The sequence below is a fragment of the Thunnus maccoyii genome, chromosome 12 (assembly GCF_910596095.1).
Source record: "Thunnus maccoyii chromosome 12, fThuMac1.1, whole genome shotgun sequence".
Lineage (NCBI taxonomy): Eukaryota > Metazoa > Chordata > Actinopteri > Scombriformes > Scombridae > Thunnus > Thunnus maccoyii.
In genome coordinates, this window is record NC_056544.1 from 22,651,288 (window position 1) to 22,678,556 (window position 27,269).

Below are 27,269 nucleotides of genomic sequence, written 5' to 3' on the forward strand. Positions count from 1 at the left end.
GGCAGCTAGATACTACTACATATTTGATATTTTTATTATTAGCCACGCTGGAGGTGTGGCTCTATGAATGGCAATGTTGGTCTGACAGTCGTTCACCACGTTGGTCAAGACTCAAATATCTCAAACTCTACTAGATAGATTGCCGTGACATTTGTACAGACATTCATGATCCCTAGAGGATGAATCCTACTGACCATGGTGAGCCCCTGGCTTCTCTCTAGCTCCACCATGACGTTTAGATTTGCTTTTTTTAGTGAAATATTTTGATAACTTATGGATAATTATTAAATTATGGATTTTTTTAATAAACATGATAAATAACCCCTGACTCAGGATGTGGGGAACATTTATGTTTTGGTGTCTTGCAAAATTAATCACCTTCTCATCAGCCTCAGTCTCTACTCTGTGTTTAGCGCTAATTAGTTAGTAAATGTTAGCATGACAAGATCCTAAACTAATGTGGTGGCAATGGTAAATATTATACCTGCTTAACATTAGCACCATGTTAGCAAGCTGATATTAGCATTTAGGTCAAAGCACTGCTGGGACTAAGTACAGTCTCACAGAGCCACCAAAGTGACTGTAGTAGACTGTAGTGACACTATACTACTATACTGTATTCAACCAGCTCTTGGCAGCACCTGGATGTTTCTTGATGTCTTCACTCTAACTGATAACACTTGATGTTTATGTAGATTTATACTTTATGTACTCCATGTTATACCTTATTTTCTATTCATGTTTTATTGTAATACTGTCATTTCATATACCGTCACCTCTGCTAGATCTGTCTGCTCTTGTTCTTTCCTTCAGTTTTTCCTTTTTAAGGTTTTTTTTTCCTGAATCTGAATCAAGGATGTCGTATGCCATTTGAAAGCACAAACTTGTGATTTTAGATTATATAAATAAATCTGGCTTGATTATACTTTTGTTGTTGGTAAACTGCATTATTTGTGGACAGGACATGACAGGTTTATGGGAAAATTGTGGCAACAAGGAGACAAGGAGTTGCAGTGTATAAAAGGCTCACGTATATGGCCTAACTCAAATAAGACCTTAACGGCTCCAAGGCCCACAGCCAGGTTACTCTGTGCATGTAAGAGTAACCACTATGTTGCAGCAACCGCATCACCATGATAAATTGCTGTGGATTTCTTGAACGTGGTGATTTAAAAATGATTTTAAATTTTGACCTCTTGCAAAACGTTCCCCCTGTTTTAGCTGTTTGCTGTCAGATCTGGTCTTCCAGTTTAGCCGTAGTAAAGTTGTCAAATTATTTCAGTGTCCCTGTGTCATCTTCCATGCTATGGATGTGATTCTGTTATGAGTCACGAATTACTCTGCTATCATGTCTTCTACTGAAACTCCTGGGAGGACAGCTTTTGTCACAAGTCATTGTGGTTTGTTCCATCAGACTGATGTCTAAGTGCCTATGTTGTATTCTCAGCCAGTAATTAGCCACAGCCCTGCAACCCCAATAACGCAATTATATCTGTGTGGCTGCTACTTTCCTCCACACCCACAGCAATAATGAATGAACTACAGGTTAATGAAATGTGTGTGTGAAATGGAAGATGCCTCCTTGAAAAGTTTCACACATCTAATTCATTACGAGCCAAAGCCGGTGGCACAATCCACAAAAATGATCTAGTACTAAATTTACCGCTTACTTTGCAACTTCACACCTTAATCATTAGAAAATGAAAGTTTGTGAATGTCAAAATGAGGCACAGCTTGTTAATTTTATGCACAAGATGGAGAATACATTTATGTGCGCATCTTTTGGAAATACAGCTGAATGTTCACATTTTCCTTTTAAGGAGGAAATGCTTTGCGGGCGCCACTTATCATCATATTCAGATTTGTCGAGGAGAAGCTTTGGGAAGTTTGCCAACTCTCAATCTGTTGGATAAGTTTGTGTTTTTGTGCATTGTTTGTTTGTGTATGCATATGGTTTATCCTGAGCGCCAGAGTGTTAGTTAAAAGTTTCCAATGTTTATGCTTCACAGCATCCATGTTTGTATTCGGAATAAGTGCAGTTTTAATTGCTGGAGATGCAGATTCAGACACTTTCAAAGCCAGCAGCTCTCCTGTAGTGTGGGGTCAGCACTACAGATGGTCATAGTGTAAAATTTCTTGTCAGTTTTTCATTTAAACATCTGGATGTTGGAGGTATATCAACTGCGATGCTATCTGGCCATATTTTCTGTAATCACGCCATGTTCTCTCTCAGATTCATCTTAACATATGGTAGTGGGCTGCACGAGGTTAACTAAAAAAAGCATCTTGTTAAGTTTCAGTAGGCACGAGCGGGAAACGCTCACTTGGCTTTCCTCCAGTCTCCATCTGAGGAGTCAAAATCATTGTTAAAATAACACTACTGTGCACAGCTATGTATACAGAAATATGTGAAACCAAATATGCAAAACCATCTCTCTCTTTACTCAGGCCATCTGATGATTACCATCATTTCTATATACCTATGAAAGGTACACAGCACCATCTGTACCTTGTGTACCTTTTCACTGCTGCACACTTTGCTTTTCCTGTGTGCAACTTGCAGTATCAGAGGAATGCAAACTGACGTGGGCAACATCTAACAAATTGCATGAAATCGAATAAAAGCAAGGGACGGCTGATTTCCAGAAGAGTGACAAGTTAAAGGAAAAACTATAAATCGTCTTATTAAGCACCAGGATGCCTTCAGTCCTCCTAGGCATAGATTTTCCAAATGTCTGGAACTCTAGTGTACGAATGAACATTAAGATATTCCCACATTTTGTGTTTTCATGTTGGTAGTGGAGAGCATTATCTAACATGTCGCTCCAAAATGTGCCATAGGAGTTCTGATGACTACAGAGGTCATAGCATAGGGTGAATGCAGCTATATTGGGACACTTTTAAAAAAAAAAAAGCTATCTTGTGATCGCATTCTTGTCATCAATTTAAAAAAAAAAAAATACAACATATGATACATTTCTGAATTCCTTAAGGTGTCAACTTTCTTTATGTGAAGAAATTCCGTGTTTATGATATTTTTTACAAAGCATGGCTCACCATTTTGTTGTAGTTGACAGCAAAACTATTTTTCAGTGACATGTTTGGGAATTGGGGACATGCTTGCTTTCAACCCTAATGACATATTTCAAAGAATATTCTAAACTGATTTTCTAAACCTAAAATATATCTCCAAGGTTACTTGATATTATGTATTAGACTATCATGATGTGTTATGTTAGATTAATGGATTATTACGTCAACGGATAGGTTTAGGCCCTATAGACTAGGCTATTGATTAAGGTGTTTACATGATTAAAGAATCCAACATGTTTTCAAAAATATTTAATGTATTAAAAATATCATTTTGTAGAATTAAAACATCTTTTCATGCGCATGCATTCGCTTCCACAGCAAGGTCTCAGCACCAATTGCTTTCACTTACACTTTTCAGGGCAGGAGTACAAAGCTGTTTTCTTATGCTGTCCCACTTTACCTGAATATACCTGAATTCACCTCATTTTTAAACTCATCAAACCATTCAGTGACCATGTTCTTTGTATGGAAGGATCTGCCTTTGTTATATTTCTCCACTCATGTATTCAAGTTTTTATTTTTTTATTTAGGCTATTTTTGTCTATCTGTCTTTATGCCTATCTGTCTTTATGGCTATCTGTCTAGTAATCTAGTGTTTTCATGTTCATCTAGAAATGAAAAAAGTGCTTTGGTTAAGGCCTGTTTTGTTCTCCTTCGCATTAGCATTGAAGACGATGCCCTGTGGTCTTGGTCGATTCTTCAGTAGACCTGAAGCTAGCAGCTTTTCTGTTCCCGCTCATTCTCTCTCTCTTTCTCCCGCTCTCTCACTAATCTCACATTGCCCGGAGGTGCTTTTGTGTGTTTTGAGGTTTAGTTCAATTTGTTGATCTGTGCTGCAGTGAAATGACATCAAAGGGATCATTTCTTTCACTATTCTGGATTAGCAGCATTTGATGTAAACCTGACTGAACCTGGTGTTAGAAGATGAAGAAGGTGGCAATAGGATCTAGCTGATATAACATGAAACCTCTCTGGTTGTTAGTGCTTTTGTCATAAATGAGGCATTAAGGCATTTTAATACTTCCCTCGGTCCAAGTGTTGTTAAATATTTTATCATCTCTTATCTTTTACCTCTTTTGTCTCTATCTTTTCTGATCTTATCATGCTTAAATTCATGACAGCCACGAGCCCCGCAGCATTTGCATGCTGTCCCCTTTGATGTCCATGACATTTCTGAGACCATGTCAAAATAGCTTAAACATGGCAGTGAGTGCTGCATGTTGGGGTGTGAAAGAATGCTTTGGCAGCTCTCCTTGTTTTATGATTGATTTATCTCTTCTGGCCAAACCAATATAGGCCGAAAGGCCTGTGGGATGGTCAAGCAGATCAGACAGCTCAAAGTGATGTTTGACTGGATGAGACATTTTCCTAAAATATAAGAGTATTATGAGTATCATGACCTTTGTGGTCAATCAGATGATAACTCTTTTTAGAAAGACCTGAGGGATCAGATAGACAGATTGACAGATGTCACTGTTTTTATGAATGACTAGCCTCCAAGTACTGCAAATAAAAGTTGATAACTTTTTATTAAAACTATTCCAGCATATCACACAATGCTCAAGTTTGTTGTGAGATTCGCTTACTATTTTGGAAAATTACAGTGCACTCACTAAATTACACAAGTGACATTTCAAGCTGAGACAATATGAAGTGACTGATGACTAACATTTTATTCTACTGCTTCTTGAGCCTGAGAGTGTTCATGACGTGTTGACCAGGAGCACAGTTAGCTAGACCACATTACTGTAAATTCAGTGAATGTCATGGTCACAGAAACATGTCTATTGACTTACACTGACAAGCCAGATTGCCAGACTGCTTTTATCACTTACAGGCTTGCTGAAGTTCTTTTTAGCTTTAGATAAACGGCAGATGATTCAAAATGCAGCAGCACATGTGCTGACCAAGCCCAGAAGGAGAAAGCACTCAATATATCTATTTTTAAGTCTGATTTTAGTACTCAAGGCAACACACTTTTAAGACATTTGACACTTTAAAATAAAAACCTTAACATATGCCTTTTTAGTGTACTGTTCTTTTAGTGAATCAGACTTATTCGGCCTTTTTAACATATGTCTTTGACAAATTATTTTTGCTGATTTTGTTTGTTCTGATGAGTCATGAGTAGACATGCAAAGCGATTGAATTGGATGTGTGGGCACATATTTGAAGAGGTGTTGTTGCATTTATATATGACCTTTTTGAGAGAGCTTAGGTGTACTTGTTGATAAAGATTACTGTCTTTGAGTGGACACAGAAGATTTTACAGATATAGATGTGTATAGTCCTAGATGTGTCGGTCTATAAAATATAAGAAAAGAGTAAAAATTGTCCATCACTATTCTCAAAGCCTGAGGTAATGTCTTAAAATGTTTTGGTTTTTTGTGACCAAGACCCTGAACTAGAGATCCTCAGAATTAGAAATCTTCATACATGAGAAGCTGTAACAGCAGGATATTTTAGTTTTTCTTGAAAATTAACATTTACATAATAATAGTAATAACTTAGTAATGATTTTCTGATGATAGATTAATCAATTAATGGACTTAACTTTGACTCTGATTCTAAATATAATGGAAAAGATAAAGAATATCCATATCAATATTTTTTAAAATTTATTACTGACATTTTTTCATTATCTCTTATACAATTCAAGCCATAAAAAATAATTTAATTTGATTTTAACTTATTTATATAGAGTCACTTGTCGTAGTTAGTAAATTCTCACTTGACCTTAGATAAGCCATAAAGTAATAGTTTGTAGCTGTCCAGGATATCTAGCTAGCTAGCTGACTTTCCAAGATCATGAATGCATTGTGATGAATGAGTGAATGAAGTCACTGCCATTTTCTTCATTTGTGCCATTCACATTTGCCACTTCAAAAAACAGGTTCATTCATTTACACTGAGTCCATCAGTTTATTTTGCAACAATCTCTACATTTACATTTACTCTACTCACTGGGCCTGACTTCTGTTCATATTGGCCATTCTCCATTGTAAATCCCCTCCTCCGTCTAATCTAGAATGTGCTTGCTCTGTGACTTTATACGGAGGTTTGTCACACTGTTAATGAAAAAACCTGCAGTGTAACGAGAGATCAGAGAGGCACTAATACCTGTGATCACTCACCTGGATGGTACAGTAGCTAGACCGTAATATTCTCCAGCATGGGACACCGCAGAAGGCGGCCAAGAGTGGAGGGCCAAAATCTCCCAAAGGAGTGTCCTGCAGGAGACAGAGAACCGTCTAACACCTTAAAGGTTTCTCTACACTCTACACACTGTGATGGGTAAGGTTTTGATAGGACACTTAAATCAGAAAATAGGTCACAAGCGTCATACAATAATTGGATTTAAAAATTAATAATATTAATGAGACTCTGGGAATTCCTTTGTTTCTGTGACTTATTCATACCCCCTGACTGTCTGAATTGATAACAATCCAGCTAAAAAGTCTAATTTGTCTTACAGTATTCTGTCACTTACTGCATAGAGGTGACCTATACATGCCTTATTATTATATTAAAAGTGGGTTACCTTCAGCAAGTCATATAGAATAGATTCTTAGATTTTGATTTCACTAACTGAGAGGTGTGATGTGTTTTTCTGTTCTGTACTGTTGTGAGTAAATTGATTCTTCTTTTTTTTTTAAATAGACATTAACAGGAAAATCAGTGTGAACTAGCAGCAAAATGCCATTATTATCATATCTCCAGACCCTATTGTACTTTAAAAATTCATAATGAGGTGGTTAGATGAGAGGATCAATACCACTCTCATAACTGAACAGAAAATATGAAGCAGCAACTAGCTGGTTAGCTTAGCTTAGCATAAAGACTGGGAAGTGGGGGGAATAGCTTGCCTGGCTCTGTCTGACAGTAATAAAATCAGCCTACAGCACTTCTAAAGCTCACTATTTAACAGGATATATCTCATTTGCTTAATCCATAGAAAAACCAAAGTGTAAAAACAAGACATTGTGACTTTACAGGGGTTATGTGTTGGACTACTTCTTGGCTGGAAGCAGTGACTTCCTGGGGACTTGTCATCACATTGAGGTTGCTAGGTAACCAGTAGAGACTCCAGGAAATCACTGCACCTGGCCAAGGTGCTGGTAGGCAAATTTTGTTGCCTGCGGACAGAGCCAGGCAAGCCATTTAACTTTGATTGTAGTGCTAAGCCAAGCTAACTGGCTGCTGGCTGTAGCTTCATATTTACCATACAGATATGAGAGTGGTATCAAACTTCTTATCTAACTCTCAGCATGAAAGCAAATATCGTATTTTATTTAAAAAAATTAAACTATTACTTTAAGTGAATTGGGCATAGGCTAGGACATGATTGATCCACATTAGATACAGTTTCTTTGTCAATGTTATTATATGAATGGCACACAGTGCCACAGCTGTCCCTGTCCTCATGTTACCTTAACCACAAATGATTTCAATGTGTTCCACACAATATGTTATGCAGAGTTTAAATTTGGAAATAAGAGAGTTGGACTTGTGTCAGCAGATACCCTGAGCTGAGGTATTAGAAATGGTATTGGGAGAGAAGAAGTCAGATTTAGATTTTATTGACTCAAAACCATGCTTGCATTGTATGGAGTACAAACAACAAAGACAAAGACAAAATATACAATACCATAGTGATAATGCAATGGCACCTGGAATGAATAAAGAGCAACATAAATTACTTAAACAATGAGAATGGTACCTAATTTACCTATAACCTTTGGCTTATCCAGCTGTAATAACAGTCAGATTGGTGCATCATTAATTAGAAACAGACTGGCTGCCAATCAACTGTGATACTTGCCAGCATTTTGACACTGTGGAAATGGACTGTAATGTCAGTTGCAGAAATGGCTCTAGGCTACAGAGAAAAAATCATGTTGATAATATTGTTAGCTGCTTTATAGAGGAGAGAAATGTCATCGTAAATGCTGTTGGTGATCTGTATTGGTATAATTATCTAACGTTTGCTGTGTTCCAAATTGGACACATTTTCCTGATAGTATATACTGCAGCTGCCCTTATAAAGTATGCCAGAAGAGCATGCTGGCTTGCATACTGCAAAATGCAACTGGATGCAGTAGGACATCCTTGTATTTTTGGCATACTGCATTCGACATACTATGTATTGGGACATACTACATCTTTTTCTGGCATACTAAATTGTATGGTAGAATGGGTATTGCAACACACCCATTGTCTTAAAATGCCATGGCTGTAAGATCTGAGCTTGTAAGCACAATAAGACAAGAGCCCTACCACTTGTTTTGAGATTCACACTGACCAGTCTGCAGACTTTCCTGTTGCCAAGCACAACAAGAGCTCGGCACATGCTGTAAATTTGAAAGGGGGGCTCATATGCCTCATGCCTTCCACATTGGCTCCCCCTGACCCAGGAGGATTAAGCCTGGCCACAGGGTTTTCTTTCAGGTAGTTGATTTATGGGGCTTCGGCAGAGAAACAAGGGATCCGAATGTGTTTGAAGTGTGCAGGTGAAGACCCTAAGACGGCACTTTGAAAAAGCTCCCACTGGAATTGAAATCTCTTCAGCCACGCCTGTCAAGGCAACACTCAGATCCACACGGTAACCTTTCACCTGGGCTCGAATCCACCTTCCACCTGTGCTCTGCCCATCCACGTGTTGGTCCACTTGCCAAGTTCGAAACGACTGTGTGTGGTGAGAGATTTAATGCACTATGTGATTGACGATATGTCATGACACAAAAGCAAAGTAATGATATTTCATCAAGCTGATAATTCTGCCTGAATGCACAAGCTTTGCCTTGTGGCCTAGATTTTCTCTCCTTCTCAAGAGGGATTGATTCAACCTTTCTTCTATTCTTCTACATTTTCTAATTAGCTTTAGTGATTTCCTAATTCTTTGACATTCAACCTTGAATTATTCCCTCCTCCACACATAAAAACAAGCATTTGTTCCAGTTTTCGAAAACCAACAAAGCATGTTAATGTTCTTGTTTATTCCATGATCAAACATAATCATTCTCTCCTCTGGAGGAAATCTCCCTTTGGGCTAATTTCTGGCATTGTTACTTGCATGTTTGACAAATTAGACTCTGGGAAATTCACAGAGAACAGGGGGGAAAGCTACTGATACTGACATTAGCATTTCATCCCTCCGTTGTAACACTTTTCAGGCAGAATTCAAAGGTTTGTTGACTTAGCAGGTTTTGGGAGGATTGAAGGGGCTCAGTCTGAAGGGTCATTCGCTGTGGGATGGGGATGCTGTTTTCTATCGGAGTGAGGGTTTTAGCATTGAGCATGGCCTGGGCTCTTACTCCTTTTTCTTTTCCAGAGAGCTCCCCATCCAGGTGTGGATCTATTTTCCACCGGAAACCGGGTAGTGCTTGCTTACTGTCTTTCATTGATTGAAGCTCAGGCCAGTGGCCCATCAGACCTGGATCAAACGTGAAACCAAGCTGGAGGAAGTTTTAATTTCCATCCTTATAGTATTGGGATACAACCATGTTGTGAATCAATGGTGAGAGCTAATTCCACTGTAAACCATGAGTTGATCCTGCAGCAGTGGATATTCATCAAGCAATAGCTGGGCATTCAGACATAGTAGAATGTTTCTTTGTTTTTATTTAGGATATTTGACAAGTAAAGTCTTTACATTTTTCACAGCTTTTCCTCACCTCAGTAATCAAAAGGCATCTTCTCCTTGGTGCAGTTTTAACTTGTGTTACAAATAAACAGTGGTTTTAATGGAGCGCCTTTTATGCTCAGTCACCATATCATTTCTAGGGGCATGTTGAACACAGAAAAATGGACAGCCAAACAAGCCTATTTCACTCTGCCATTCAGTGTATCAACAGGCATTAGGCTGAATAGAAAACAGCCTTATTTTCTCTCTCTCTCTCTGGAGGGCAGAGTCACTGAGACAGACAGACTGTAGCTCACACTGTGGATAGAGACAAGAATGAGAATGCTGGGAACAATAGGAGGAGAAGCCATTGTTAACCAGCCTTGTTGCTGTCAAGTCGGAGTCAGGATGTGCCTAAGCCACATCTCTGCAAACTAAACATCCAGCACAGCAGGTTGTTGTCCTCAGTCTCCCAAAATTGATTAAATCTGATCTTAAACATTTGGGGGCTCTCTTGCTTTTGAGTGTAAATGAGCCTGTTCTCTGTGCTACATAATTTAACTTCCCTGAAAAGTTCTGGCAAGCTGTGATTCAAAGTGGACCTCCACTAAGAGAAAATTAGCATAATGTTTGGTGTTATCACTACAGGATACTTCTATGTAGACAGACCTGAAGTCCTCATTTTTATGAAAAATGACAATAAGGATCTTCCATGTCTCTGAGTTAGATGCTGTATTCATCTTAATTGGTGCCTGGCAGGTTATACAGAATGGAGATGGATTTGAAGTCATTTACTGGAAGTTCTTGACAGGCGCAGCGGAAGAGAACGTCAAGCCCTGTGCTGGCATACATAGCTTGAAAATCATCTGTCAAAATTTAGCATATCTAAGGAGAAGGCTGCCTGTCATCTTCGATGTACATCTAACCATGCACAAGGGTGGATTTGATCAGAAACTATGTTGTACTCCTGATGTAAAGCACATTCATCAAGTTGATATTTGGTTGACAAGACAAAAAAAATGCCCTGCAAAGGCAAAGAGGTTTTATAATGAGATGGTTTTGAGCTAAACATAGTGCCAAAGGGTTTCTTTAAATAATGAATTTGTGCACAGTATTTTAAAACCAAAATATTCACAGGTTCACACTTCATCAGACATAATCTTATTATAACTTAAAAATGCGATGTTCTCTTTCTGTCCCGGTTTTGTTCCGCCACACCAGATGCATTTGTCGGTTTTGTTCTGCAAAACATTGCTGACAAGTGCATGGCTCAGCCAGGCAGATTATCAGTGGAAATCTTCAGTCCAACTTCTTTATTTCCCCTCGAATCAATGTGGTGAACAGCAAGACGTGATTGATAATGATATTGAGATTGATTGTCTAAATCCCTTCCCACAGTTCAAAGTCCCCAAACAGATAGTATATATACATGCAATTCAGTGCAGAGATAGGACTTGGCAGGAGCTGCCAATAGATAAGTGAAATAGGGCCAGAGTGAAAAGGCCTATCAGTCCCTAAGGGGCTTAGCTGCAGGATTCTGAAGCTCTAAACTGGCCGTGGTAGAGGGAGATAGTCGACATTGGTTTTAAATTACCCAAGATTGCCTTGTGGTTTCAGTCTACGGGGACGCCAGCAGACAAGATGTTTGTTAAAACAAGTGCAGACATTGAGGCAGATTGGGGCGAAGAGCAGACCTGCGATTTCCTAGCCAGACAGAACAGGTTGGAAGGCTGGTAATTGCAGAATTGGCAGGGAGGCTAAGGAGGTCTTGCAGCAATGATATCTGCCACAGGGACTGAAGCAGTGGTAATGGTGGAAAAGGGCTCAGTATCCTCCCTGGGAGGACATTCTATCTGATGCCATGTAAGCTACAGTACACCACAATAACAGTACTCATTTGCTTGCATTGTAACATGGTATATGTAACTTTCTCAAAATTACTGGGTAGAAAATTACCAATAATTATGTTGTAGCTGGTAATTATCGTATAGGTGCCCTTGTGTGCAAGGTGCCATCCATGTTCAGTACCGCAAACTTCTGAGTTCATGCTCATGACTTAAAACCTGAGTGATAAAGACAGCAAACTTAGATTAGCAGCAATCATCTACAAAAATAAACCAGTTTAACAAATGCAGTCTCTCAAGCAATCAAACCCCCCCCCCCCCCCCCCCCCCCCCCCCCCCCCCCCTCCACAAAACAGGATGGAGCAACGTCAATTACAAGCTCACCAAGAAGCTGTATTTTGAACATGTTCAAAAGCACCTTACTTTTCATCTAATGCCTTGCCACAGATCTGCTTTTTCAATATTCCATTTTCACCCTCACTATCCTTCCCACACTCATTCACTGGTATTCAGAGCACCGCGTGTATAGCACTCCACTACAGTACCAAACTTTCACACACACAGCTTTTAATGCTGAAAGTTTACTTTTGTTACAGGTGCAATAACAAAAGGCCTTTTAAGTCTGACTTGAAAATCTTTAGGAGAAATTGGCTCCAGCATTGAGGGGTTGAGGTATTGATTCTGGCCTCTGGCTCAGTCCAGGAAAAGATGGATAGATTTCTTTGAAATGCACTCTGCGTGAGAATATAAAGACTATTGTGTGTTCTCACTCAGGAATAAATTGTTTCATGACATATCTAGGGCCACCTTTTTAGCTTCAAGCTGCCTGCTTCTCTTGAAAGGAGAATGTTGACAGGGTGGAGCACATTCATCTGTACTCCCAGACTAGAGAGAGGCTTTTATTGAAAGTTAAATCTCCTTCAGAGAGTTGGCAGCCTCTCGTTGGGATATCTATTTCAGCAGCTGTCGAGGCTGATTATATGGGGGTTGTGCCACACACTGGCAGCGATATAAACCACCTACAGAGAGAAGGACTATTATGATGCTATTGATTGATGCATTCATCTGCATGCATGTATACAATCGCTTGACTCAGAAACAACCCCTTTTTATTGATGGCATGCAACATGTGATTGGAATTGTTTTTGATTCACAATGGTGGAGTCACACACAAGAAAGCTTGTGATGCTGTATAATCTCTGTAGAACAAGAGGCTTTAATGTTTACCTCAGGACAGAACAGTTTCACACCAGATCAATAACAAGCTGCGGGTGTTATTGGAGAATTTCCCAATACTGAAGTCTGATACCAAGGGTCATGCAAATTGATTTATTGCTTGTTCACACCCTGTTATCCCATCTAAATGGTCAAAATAGTGCAGCTAAACCAATGAATGTGGATGATACTTACAATTCAATATTGACAATGGAAAAGCAGTATTGGTGCATGTCTTTTTGCAATTACGCCCTTCTGTTCTGTTTAGCCAGAAGCAAGAGCTTGTTCCTCCCACTGTTTTCTGATATCAGGTCCATAGCGAATCAATAGTCTAAAAGTAGTATACAAGTATAATTTATTTAAGTGTCATTATACATTGTCATTTTGGACTGTATTTGTAATCACTCTGCTAAAAGTAAAGTTTTTGTGCCAACTTTTGGCATTACATACTGCTGAAAAGTGAAATTAGTCTTCTTGGGACTGAACTGTAGGTAACCAGTGGAATAACATATTTATGATATAAGCAGTATATCTTGTTAATCTCCTATGTCTCATCTATCTGAAAATGTACTCAATTGAAACTGAATAGTGTTTTTAGTCTAATGTATTTTGTATTCAAATTAACTGAGCAACAAGAGAATCATTAATAGAACAGAACTGTTAATGATGTCTTTTGAAGGGGATGAACCCTCTCATTTTTTCTGATTTATTATTTAACACAGAGTTGACATTAAAAAAATGTAAACCTCTCAAAATTAAACAAGGAATGGGCTCTACTTAATGCGTATTCTTTTTGATGGCTTTTTTTTTTCCTCAGCATTCGAAATTCTCCATCCTCTCTCATCACCCACTGATTCAGAATACATTTCGCTCCTTGCCAATGCCATCGATTTGAATATCAAACACCAATAAAAGTCACCTCTTTGGGTTTGTTTGAGCTCCACCATGCTGTGAGAGGAAGGTGGGCGGCGAGGGGCAAAGGATCTTGGAACTATTGAGTCAAAATGGAATGAAGCCAGCCGCCGTGACGCTGCAGCCAAAGACTCGTGTAAATGTTCTCCAAGTTAAATTTTGGCAACACAGACATTTTTATTTATGTACAGAAAAAAAGTTGACTGAGCATGAAGTACATGCTCTTTTTCAGCGACGCCTTCATACTCCTAGTTTCATACAGTCAGTCCAGTGAGGTGGAGGAAAACCACAGCTTCCTACTGGTGGCCACTGAACAGCTCTAACTTAGCTGTTGGGGGTTACTGCAAGAGCTTTGCTTAAGGGCATGTTGGTGGTGATTCATTAGGGCTTCTAATTCAAGTTTGCTCACCCAGCTTCTTGGCCAGTCTTGGAAATAAGTCACCTGTTAATGCTAATCTACATTTAATCAACAGTTAACAATGCAGGTTGTACAGACTGTGTGTCTGCTATAGATGGATTTATTATAGAGTTGCCTCCAAAGAATGATGAACTAACTCTCACTCTATTTATCAAAGGCAGTTAACAGCAGTTATGTGTTGATGAGATGAACGGTGTAGGAATAATGGAAAAATTATTGTACCTTACATATATGGAGGTAAACATTTTGTTAGATGAATATAGACATTTTAGCAGGTTTTAAGACATACCAATAATTTTTCAATATTAACAGACGTTGACAAGTACAGATTCCGCATAGGTCCATGGTTATGAAAATCATGGTAGAATTTGAAATAGTAATCCTAATAGCCTCAGATAACACCTTTCAAAATACATTGCAAAAGGTTTAACAGGGCAAGATAAAAGACAAGATAAAACAACCAGTAAAGAATGTCAACACCTGATTCATCATTGGGCATAATAGTAAAAGTTGAATTAAAATGTGAAGAAAATTAAGACAAGAAAAGTAAGAAAATATGAGATCTAAAACTTGTAAATGGAAATTAAGATTCCATTACAGTTTTGGTTTTTATGGTAGTTTTACAGCAACAAATGCATGTGACATTTTGACTCGTCAAGCACAGAAAAGCACAGGTGTTACTAAAACTTTAATGAAGCATCTCAGTAGGCAAACACAGTGTGACAGTGAGCCAGTATTCACAATACCAGGATGCATAAACTGAAGCAGCTAAATGGAATTCGGCCATCATCAATTTCATTATTAACACCTGTAAATTTCCTATTGTGACTTGTCAAAATGTGTTCCCTTTACCTTGGAAGTTGGAGCTGGGAATGACTTCAGACCCGAATTGACCACATTCCAGTACAACAAGTTGGAAAACCAGTTCTAGCCAGGTTAGCCATTGTTAGCAATATCAGTTGATAACAACGCATTATGCAGTATTTTGCGTATACAAACACTGTAGCAACATGTCCACAGATGGAAGTTGGACAGTACTGTGTGTATGACTGATTTAATGAGACACAAATAAGACAGAAGTGCTAATAAACCATATATTACTACAGCTTTCACACTGTTGATGCATGGAGCAGCCATCTTGGATTTTTAGGCCAGGGTTGGTGAAGTTCTTCCAACTTTCCAAGTCGGAAATACGATTTTGGGGGCGTTCTAGTCGAAATTTCCGTCTAGGAACTTGGAAATTCCAACTTCCCAGTTCAAATGGAACGTGCCATTTTTATAAGTTGTAGCAAGCTAGCTGAAAACGACTTCAACACAGCTAGCTTGTTAGCTTCTAATTTATATGGATAAGTTAGTAAATTATAATGACTTAAGGGAGTTGAAAGGAAAATTCACTGTTGAGGTGAGAAGATTCAGTTAAAACTGGCATTACATTAGGCAATGTTTGACCACTAGTAGATAGACATAATCAAAAAACAAACTCATTATAGTGAGCTTTTAGCATATCAGTTTGTTCTGGCTAACATATTAGCAAACAGCTACATATCATGTCTAGCATAAGCTGAAACAGAGCAAGATGGACACACCTTAAGAGTCTGAACTTTTTGTGTTTCAAGTAAGTCCAATATTTTGGAATGTTTTAGACACACTTTGATGTGCTAACTCATGAGAAAAAAAACCCATCTGTCTCTCTTTGGCGTGCTACCTATTTGACTTTCTTCACTTGTTTATTCTCTCTGATGTTTTTTGCTGAGCAGGTAGCTAACATTCAGGAAGTTTAGGTAAGCTTATATATCTCATCCTAATAGGTCAGACTGGTTGCTTTGATGATTTGTTAGCCACTAGGCATTACATTTCTGGACAAGCTCTCAACCATTCCTCAGCCTTTTTACCTGTGATACTTTGGCAATCCCTCCCTTGGCTATGTCCACCCCCTCAAAAAAACAGACAAAGCAGCAAATATATCATTAGCAGCTGCCCTATGGAGGTGGATATTAATTATCCTGTGTTCTCCTCGTTTGGCCACTCATTTGCACATGTACTGTAAATGTCACCAGAGAGATAAATGGGAAAACAAAAACCCCAGCTCGTAGCCTTTATGCAGCAGAATGTCAGAGGGAGCTTGTAAGATGAGATATTGGTTTTGGCCTGGCATGGATTCTGGCTCAAAGGCCATTCCCAGCGGCAATAAAAATGTGTATGTCATCTGTGTTTAGAAACTTATTAGCAATGTGCGAGTAAACGTTTTCAGATTTACAATTTTGATTCATTTCTTGCAAGGAGAAGGGTCATATGCTGTACATCTGTTATCAAGAAAGAACCAGTGTAATTGTGTATCTGAAACAGCATAACATCATTTTATGTAGTTCTTCTCTAAGTCATCTTGGAAAACGACCTCCCACAGTGTAAAAGCCACCTTTATGTTTCACATTTTTTTACTCAGTATGAATTCTTTTTCTGCCACATATTTTTCTGACATGCCTTTTTTGTAGATTTATGAGTGGATTGAAAAGCACTTTGGGGGGAAAAAAGCTCAACTCTCACATTCTCTGCGTGGCCTTTAAGGTGCGAGGAATAAAGGAGTATTTGTATTAATCGATCACACGCCAAGCCTGGTTGAAGCCTGGCCCTAATGGTTGCTTGCTGTCATTTTGCAAGCAGCTTGTAAAAAGGATTAGAGTGACTCTGAGGAGTAAGGGCGCATGAACAGCAAAGTTCTGTGGCCGGCAAGGAAAATAAATCAATTTATCCCTGATGGTGGTGCAGTTTGGGAACATAATGCCTAACGATGATGGAGTTTGGACACTTCATACTTGTCATTGTGAAATTGGACTGCCGTGTTGCTAATGATGGTAATGTATGTTGTGCCTCGCCTACTACAGTAATCCTTCACTCGGTCTCACTTAAATGCATCTCATTGTCTGGCATATTGCATTATGAATACCGCTGGGAAAAAAGAGGGCGAATTTAATTTATATATTCATTCATTTGAGCACCAAGTTAATGGAAAAACTGTATAACCATATAAATTTCTTCCTTTTGTCACAGGCGATTGTAACTTTGAGAAGCCGCTGGCAGCATGTGGATACAGCCAAGGCAGAGACGATGACCTTGACTGGGAGCAGGCCAATACTAGAGAGAAGTCTTCATCAGATCCATGGATGCCCTCAGGTAAGGATGGCGACACTGGCTCGGTGAAGAAGAGAAATGATGATCCCATCACCATACAGAGAATACCTCATTGCAATAGCCTGGCCATTTGAATGTCTGTCTTCCATAAGAAGTGGTATTCTGCACTTAAAGATTAATTTCACATATAGGAATATTATTTTCTAAATAGGAAGAACTCATTTGTTAAAAAGGTACTCAAGCCAGTGAATGAAAACATATTAGATTAAATCATTACAAAAACACACAAACACAGTGGCTGCATTTACATGAGCTAATTACTTACAGTTCAAATGAAGCTGTCTAAAAATAAAGATTGTATTAAGTTTATTTTTTTCATGCTTCAAAAAGGGAAATTAGAAAAAAACCAAAACAGAATACAATACACCTTACTTACTTTGTAGAAGATGATTAAGAGTGTCCTTGAAAATAGTAAATATTAACAAGCTCAAAAGGGTGATCTGTATATGAAATATTCTGATTATCTTAAACATGCAATTAATTTGACAGAACATATGAATGACATGTTTTGAAATGCAGGGAAATTTATCTCAGAATGGCCAGTTCAAATGATAATTAAGGTGTTTACAAGACATTTTTCTGATTAGGCTGTGAGTCTGATTATAACTGGAATATACTATAAGATTTAATACTACTACTATAGAATATTATAATAAAGCATAAAATATAATAAAAATAATATTTACACAATCGTCTCCAAGAATTCCAACACTATTTACTTCTCTTTTATTACAAATGCGGGGTGTTCATACAACCTCTTCATTCCTCCACATGAGTATCTATCACACAGGATCTTTGGGACAATCGCATGAACTGAGACTATAGCGACATTTGATATTCAAATACATTTTAATTAAAGAAGTCTTTCTGGCAGCCGCATATTGAAATTCATTAAAATGCTTTCTCTGCATTTTAAGTCTGTCGCACACAATTTGTCTCTTTAACGTTCCATTGATTGCATATATTTGATTTGAAATGCAGAGATATCACCAACACTGAGCAGAAGGCACCTAAGGAGTTAGACTAATGGAATGACATTTTTTCATGTTATAACAAAGGTAGCGTTGCAAGCTAATGGATATTGTTTTCCTCTCCTATCTGACGACTAATCTCACAAAGGCTGCATCACGGATAGATTGCACTGGGCCCCGTCAGTGACAGAGGGGGAATTAATTAGCAGGCCCTCACTAATTTTAAGCAGCCAGTGCCCACACCTGTTTGTGTGTACATCAGGATGATGTGTGTTGAACCACCCCGGAGAAATAACCTTCTATGGAGGGGGGAAGCATCTACTTTCTCCATCGCAATTGATTAATGTCGGGACACATGGAGGCTGAGCAAAGGTTACAGCGAAATCTGGAAAAGCCTTGACCTACAAATTAACACCTCGCGCATGGTCTAAATTTAACATATCTGATTAAAATCCCATGTCTGGTTAAGAGGCGTCCCTGATTGTGCTTCCTAGTCTGAGTACACTTCAGATAGGCTTGTTTTCTACCCGTGTGTCTTGAATTGTGCGTAATTAACAGGTTGCAGCTCTTTCTCCATTTCTCAGTGTGAGCACTCAACCTGCCGCGCGAAATTGTAATCTCTCCTCTTTGACCGCATTGAAAGGGATGTGAAATGTAGTGTACTTGACGGTTGAAATTGTTTTAGGGCTACTGGAGAGGGGGTTGATGGGTAGAAATGCATTTAGGTGAAAGCCACACTAGTGGAAAAGCTATCTCACCTCTGATTGCTGTCTCACTCTCAACCTGTACTTATGAATCTTCGCAAAATGACCTTATCATACTCACAGAACAGATTGTTATCCTACCTGGTGTGCAGGGATGGAAATGGAATTGAAGTAGGGTCCAAACAGAAGGCATTACTACCTGTAACACTGTTAATATTAGTTATAGACGGATTCTGTACAACTATGGGTATTCTTAATATAATTGTGAATATATGCAATTACAACCTTTATTTATGTCCAATGCCAACAATCAGTGTCAGTGCAGGAAGTTGTGTCCTCTGTGTAGCCGGGCAGAAAGTAAAGGGTGTGAGGGTTGGGGTGGTAGATGAGTCTGTAGCACATCTGACATTTTCTAGAGTTCACATTCCGTCACAGACCTGCAGAAAACGTTCAACTTTTATTAACCGTGAACACGATTTTCCCCTAAGCTTAAGCAAGTGTTTTAGTTGCCTTACCCTATCCACAACCAAACCATAGGTCATCTGCCATGACCATAGTCCTTTCCAGCTTTAACCATACTGTAATTGTCATGCATGGATATTGTATAAAGAGACAATTGTTTAAATGTTAACACTGGACATAAGAAAACATAATCCATGATTTCGCAGAATCTGAAAAAGAGTCTAGAAGAACTTGTCAACATTAAAAGCTGGACAAGACATCAGTTCTTCAAACAGCAAAGCAAACCAAAGACCAAACTGGCCTGATTCCATCCCAGCATGTTAATAAAATAAAGCAAAATGGAAGAGGAAAATGAAATGCAACAAGGAAAACAAGCCCTCTGATCACATGAAGATGAGACGAATAGTGCCTGAAACTCTTGGTTGTTTACAACGATCCACTCCCTACCTAATTGCTACGTCTGGACAGAGAGTAGCCTTGTTTATCCCTCCCCACAGCTCTGATTGCATGCTTTGGCTTCTTTAGGGTGGCTCAGCCCAGTTTTGAGGCACTGCATGTCTGCACGTCTGCTTGGGCGCTCCATAGTGTGTTCCCTCTCCTGAGCCAACTGGAGAAACCCCCGGCAGAACTGTCACTGTCACTCGTGTAATAACCAACAATCCTCATCTATCCTGGACAATGATAATAAAACCATCTCAGCCAAGACAATACTCATTCAACCTTGGAGAATGGAGCTGGATGCACTTCTGTCAGAAGCAGACGTTGACTTGGACTATTTGAAGAGAAAATGACCATATTTGAATCAAAGACATTGTATCATGTCTTAAAAAATGATCCCTCTAGTTTCCACCCTACGCTCTGTTGCTTTAGGTTACTGTGGTGCGTTAGTCTCAGAGAAGAATGGATGAAGCTGACTTGCTGTGGAAGTTTGCAGGGTGGTGCTATGGGGGAGAGGGGGGTTGTCCAGATGCCATTAAGAAGGAAGCTGTTTTTAGTGAGCCCCAGCTGGTGCAGAGACTGCCTCCTCTCTGATGGTGTCATGGATGTTGCCAGCAGTAGGCTGCTACTCCCTGGCTCTCCCCTGAGACTCGTTCTGGGGAATAATGGCAAGAGGAGGAGGAGAAAGAAGGTCCTCTAACTGAGATTAATTAGGGTTTTTGTATTATGCTAGGCACAATAGCAAATGCAGCTCCAACTAAATGACTTATTGTTTTATTCTTAATGTCTGCTCTAAATATGTTGCAAGAGAAGAATTGAATGTTTTTGTCTCACTCTTGCACAGGGTCTTTGTTTTGATAGCACGCCCTTGGTCGATAATGACACGTAGACAATAGTGAAGGATTGGCAGAATACAGTTCTTCATAGGGCAAAAGGTGATCTTCTCTCATTCTTGTTCTTTCTTGTCAGGTTTATGATGGGTTAATGCAAATGCAGCTCGCTCTTGAACCCAGAAGGATGCCTTTCTTAGTGCGTGGCTGCTGCATATGGATAAGGCGGAACATTTTAAAAGGCAAACTGTTTACCTTTTTGACCATTTCAATCAGGAGGTAATGAATTGACACAGCCCCTCCACCTCACCTGGATAACCAGTGTTGTTTACGATGCTGCATGTGCTGTTCAAATGAAAGAGGAGAAGGATAGCCACTTAAAATATGAGAGGAGAGAACACCCACTGACTGAAGGACGTCAGAAATTTAATCAGAATTTAAATCACATCAGCAAAAGATGGGATTTGCTGTTGAGGAAGGAGGGGCGCCATGTTGTCAAAATAAGCTAATTGCTTTTGAGCCATTCACAACATTGTGTAAAAAATCACACCTTGCACAGCGTTGGCAAGGTTGTGAGGTTAAGGAGAAACCCCATTATATGATTAGGGGACGAACCAGAACAGCAAATTACGACGTCTGATCAATTCGTGAATTAATTCCTGAGGATGACAGACTGCAATTTCCAATTTTGCATGTTTGTGGGGTTAAGAAGTGTACCATGGTCTGACCAAACAGGATTTCACCCATTACTATAAACAGGATTATGACAGCACACTGCACTGTTGTGATGGAGGACATATTTGCATACTGTATCTTTTCCCATTAGTGTCCATGGTATGTACAATTATGGCTAATGATGCAGCTAGGTGGCTCACGTGAACACTCTCTGTTGTGTAATGGGTTTGTATCAGACAAATGGGCCATTATATGACCCATTTATTGCAGTGGAGCATCAATAGTGTGTGCTGCATATTAAAATGACATATTAAGCCATTAAGAATTGCTGTTGATTGACATGCAGCAACAAAGGATGCTGCCACGGAACATAATAAGGGTCAGTTGTTCCACCTGACTAAAATGACAAGACTGAAACGTGTTTTGCATAATGGATGGTTTTGGGTGAATCTGTTTGACACTGTCAAAGAGGCCTGCCAGGTCTGTCATATGGAGAGCCCAAACTTATTCAGCGTTATTTTATCAGGCCCCTTTCATGTTTCAAAGGACACAGGGAAAAGTTCTGGAAAATTGAGTGGAGGCCACGGCTGTTCACATTAACAGCCTAACCCTCACAGCGAGAGCATTTTTGATTGGTGGCAGCCAGTGAGAATAGCCCTGTCTTCATTGACATTTCCGAAGCGGCAGCCGTGCTTTTCTGCGGTAGTGACCTCTGTGAATTTTATTAGCAAATGAGACCTGGAGGGTTTGGGTTTAAAGAGCGCCCCTTCATTCTGATTTCCCCCACATAATGATTTTCACAGAGTTCAGGACCTGAATGGAGGAGAAATAATGAGCGCTAGTCATTATTGCAAATTATATCCTCTGCTCAGACCATCACTCAACTCATAATTAATCTAAATACCTTCAACCTATAGACTTTGATGATTAGGATTAGACAGTACCCTATTTCTGTGAACTAAATTATATCAGACTATATTCACATTAAGAAGACTTTCCTACCTTTTTTAAGAATAGAAAACTGAGTGAAAAAAAAGAAAATGTACAAATGTAGCCACTTAACCAGCTCAGGGTATTTTGCTACATCATGTTCACTGTCCCCACTGTGAAATGCTTTTTATTTAGCTATTTGGCTATTATGTGAGAGTGTTTTTTGAACATTCATATGTCTTTAAGGAAAATTGTAGTTACATATGACTGGTTAGTCTTTTCGCAGTAGTGTCTTCCGTAGTAGTTTTTCCTTCCTATAGTCAAACAAGAACGCAAGAGAGCAATAGAAAAGGGTTAATAGGATTCATCTGACATTTGTCTCAAGTCACCGTTCTCTGTCTACTTCTCCACCAACACTGAATCTCCACTTCATGGCAAAGACAGACAGACTTTAAATACATGAAGCTAAAATTAGGATTTGTTGTAATCCTAAAAAGCTATCATTTCTAAATTGAGTTTGATTGCTTCATGAAAACAGAAATTCATAGTGTATATCACTATGTTAGTCTTTCAACGGATTATAGTCATTACACTTTTTGCCTGTTTCCTCTGGATAATGTCAGAGGAGTTATGCTCAGAAGAATAGACTTTAATGAGCAGGACCCATTGCTTCGATAGAAATGGCCACCAAAAACATTTTATTGAAAGACATTTGGTGCTAGAAACCATCAAATGAGAATGTGTTTTATGTTGCTACATAAGTAATTCAGTTATTTAGTGATTACCAGCTTTCTATCAGCTTCTTCCCTTAGCCAAAGGAACTTTTTTTCCCCATATGGACTGACACAAGCTGTGACCAACTTCCAACTGGCTTGCCAGTGTGAGTGAGCTGACAGGGCGAAGGATTAACCTAATGGAAGCCTTCCACTGGAGTATGTCCATGGTTCTCTCTGTATGGCTCATAATACCATTAAACCACTAAGGCTGTTATTTTGGATCACTTAATGTCCAGTTGAACCTGAACATTTGTGGGTTTACACTTGGAAAGACTTTATCCTAGTAGAGGGCACTTGGTAGATCTTGTAAAACCTCACCAACACCTACCAGTTATCCAACTTACAAATCTGCAGCCATAATGGCTTTGGTTTGTTTATTGACTATTATACTTCTCAGTTTGACTTTCAATGAAAATACCACATAAATTTAATGCTTTGTAGCAGCCAATCAGAAAGTTCTGGCTGTTCTTTCATAGTCTCAAAAAGATAACTAATGACAGAAATCCACTGAAATTGTCCAATATATAATTTTGGCTGCAACCATATCTAACCATATTTTTTGACACCTTCTCATTTATGGCTTCTGACAATTAATTGTCTGATAATCAGTGGATGGTTAATGTTTTTTTGTGTAGCAGCCTTCGTTCATGGACAGGGTCCTTGTTAATAACGTCTAAAAGATTATAATTTAATGAAAGTCACAGATTTTTATTTCAGCAGTGTGCCCTTCATTTCTGAAGAACAGCAACATGAATGTATGTAGCATCTGCAGGAGGAACACTTCATCTTCTACTAATTCATTTTTCATACCAGTCTCCATGTTCTCCATGTTCAGCCATCATTGTAATGGAAGGTGAAGGTGGCCTACATTGGAATAATAATAAATCTGTTCCTCTGAATACCTTAGACAATAGCAGAGCCCTGGCCTTTACGGAGTTGCAGAGACAGGCCTTGAGTGTGCAGAGAGCTCTCTATTTTTAATTGGTCTTGAACATGCCATTGTTAAGGCACAAGAGATATAGAAAGAGGAAGAGAGCAGGAGAGAAAACACCCTTGTGCATCACTAGCACATTAGCACAGCACTAACACAGTGTCATTATAATTTGCTCTTAGTCTTGCTGGCTAATTAGCTTGTCATGGTGCAGCAGGTCCTGCAGAGTATGTGGTCATTAGGCCCAAAGAGCATAGAAACTGAATGACAATCAGTGTTCTCCTGTTATCTTCTTCACTCCTGTTAGACAGTGACAATGACAGCATTATGAGGCAGTACACTGTCACTTGAGATACTTTTACTTATGTTTATGGTGGTCAATAATGAGGGAGGGAAAGACTTTTTCCCCTTGTTGTATTTGGGTTCATTGACCTAAATCAAGACAATTGGTGGGTCTCAAATTTGGTGACAGAAATATCACAGTCTCATTGCTAGAGTTCTGTGATCTTCCTGATAATATTAGAGCACAATTACCTAGATAGAAATACAAATGTGAATATTACAGAATGTCTTCCTCTCTAACGACCACTGCATTCAACTTTATTAAATAAGAAGTTACTTCTTACACAGTGTACCTTTTGTTTTATACATTTTTCATTAACATGGTAGTAAAAATGTACAAATGCTGCTTGAGGGATCAGATATTTTCATCTCTAATTACCAACAAAGAGCACTGCTGTGCATAAATCTCCTGTGCAACACTGTCTCAATATGGCTGTTTGAAATGAATAGTAAACAGCCTGTTTTAATCATAGAGGAAAGCAGTGGTGCCAGCATCTTTGTCTTTGTAACATGAGCTACAACTGAACAATTCATCAACTGATTATTAGTGCTGGTTCGTATCACACCAAGGGTTGCTGATGCTTCAAAGGGAAAAAACAAAAATGTCCTGGGCACCTGAGCAGATGGCTGAATGTTATTAAAGAGACCTCAGAGCCCTCATACAGAGCCACCTGACTGAGGTTGGACAAACAAGTGTCTGAAAGTCGATCCTCCTCCTGCCCTTCTACATGTACCTTACACAACTTCCTGCATAGCCTCAGAAATAATTAGCTTCAACACTTGAATCAGAGACAAACTGAAAGTGAATAATACATTAAAAAAGCTCCAGGAGAACAACAGTATGTTGTTCACAGTAGTGAATCATACCAGAGTGATCATGCTGTGCTGGAAAATCCATAACATAGAAAAGCCACAATCATAAATAACTAATCACAACTTGGAAAAAGTGCCTTTTATTACAGTAAACACGGCAAGATATGATGAAGAGCCCTGTAGAGCACATTTAAACTTTAACACTTCACACCTCATACACTTCAGTGAAACCACAAAAACATACAAGTGACACCACACAAGTGCACCAGTGAAAGCCATGTACACACATGCGGTTAAAATAACTATTAATACTTAATTAATTAATTATTGACACTTGATTGGGATTTTTGGCTGATTACACTTATCTACTTATTTAAATTCTTTATTTATTTGACAAAAATATCCTAACTCAAGGTCCACTTGGGAGCTGTTTACAGCACTTTCAACAGCATCCTCCTCAGCAGATGTAGTTTTCTCAGTTGTCATGGAGATAGTTCCATAGTCCTGAAGTTCCATTCTTAGGTCACAAGGTGACAACTGAGCTATCTCCATGACAACTGAGCAAACTACATCCCTTGACCAAGACCTCGAGATGATGATGATGATGATGATGATGATAACAACAACAACAACAACAATAATAATAATGCTAAACAATAAAACACAGTTACAAAGTGCTTTACATTAAAAACGGAACACATTTAAAACACAAAGAGATTAAAACAAACAAAAAAGCCATAAAATATGAATGAATTCACTGAAAATCAATTTTAAAAAAGTGGGTTTTTAAGAGGGATTTAAAAGACAAAACAGAGTTTACAGCCCAGATCTCCTTAGGCAGATGTAGTTGAAAGCTCTGGTAAAATGTAACAAGTGGAACTTGAGTGATTTAAGATTTTTTGTTGAAATATGATTCCCAAGATAAATAATGATATTTCATGCTCAACTATGTTTTTTTTAAAATTTGCATTTCATAATTACTATAATATATTATTGAATAACATAGCCCAAATTACTATAAACAAAATCAGTCAAGTTCTCTTATATTGAACAATGACAATTGATCACAACCAAATTTAAACCTCAGTTATTATTGATATTTAGCACACTTTCTGGCCCAGTCCACATATTCTGTATTCCAGTTGTAGTCCACATGATGAACACTCAACATGCATAGGTTCACCAGCAGTATAGCATGGTTTCAGTGGTTTGTGATCATGGCTTCACTTATGTGGCAGAGTTACTACGAGTTGTTATTATTATTATTATTATACAGCCCCTCATAAGAGATGATCCTTACATGACCCAAAACATGTTAAGATCCTTTAAAACAACAACTTGCTTGTACCTGACAAACAAAGCCGGGTAGGCTGACTCTGTGTCATCACAACTCACTGCTTCTCCTCCTCCTCCTCTGCTCCCTCTCCTCCTGTTTCATTGTGTAAACATGACAGAACCCCCACTCGTTATCTGAAGCTGGAGACAGATGGAATTGGTGAGCGTTACAAGTGCAGCACAACAAGACAAGTGGGCAAGCTCGAGTCGTTGATGGAACAAATAGGGTTTTGTGAGAGGCTGCTTGGCTGACACACTCGGGGACCAAGCCTGCTGATTTGGTTGACGTTATTCACCCTTTTTAACACCATATCTGAGTGAATCACCAGATGTTAAATTTAATGACAAAGATGCACATCCACTGTGGTTCAGCTTTGCCTCACTTCTTGCCTACATGTCTCACCTCTAAGCAAAATGTTTTTTTCAATCATTAACACACTTCCAAAAAATGTATTTCAACATTAAACTGAATGTTTTTGGCTGTGTCTCAAATGCTGTTACGATTTGTGCCATCTCATTACCAAGCCAAGCTAAATAGGATGGTGACAAATAGAATGTGTTCTGCATCTCCTTGAAAGTTTGCCAATATAATAATTCTCATTGTGTTTTATTGGCAAGAGGGGAGAGAATTAGATAAACCTTTAATATTGAACTGAAGCGATAAAATCTAAATGGGGCTTGCTTGGCAAATAGATTTTTTTTTAACAATCTTTTTATTGATTCTCAAAAAGAAAAAAAACAAAAACAACTCAGTACCATACACAGAGCA

At 38.8% G+C, this 27,269-nt stretch overlaps 1 protein-coding gene across 16 annotated transcripts in view; it reads left to right on the forward strand.

Moving 5' to 3' along the window:
• Positions 1 to 27,269, forward strand: part of LOC121908234 (receptor-type tyrosine-protein phosphatase mu-like) — a 170,466-nt gene that overhangs the window by 24,960 nt on the left and 118,237 nt on the right. For 13 of the 16 annotated variants that reach the window (XR_006099196.1, XR_006099195.1, XR_006099194.1 and 10 more), the window contains exon 2: positions 17,153 to 17,275. Coding sequence is in view for 9 of the 16 variants with exons in the window: in XM_042428095.1 (XP_042284029.1) it covers positions 17,153 to 17,275 (123 nt within the window). In the remaining 7 variants the exon portion in view is untranslated. The other 3 variants (XM_042428101.1, XM_042428100.1, XM_042428099.1) reach the window with 3 other exon arrangements.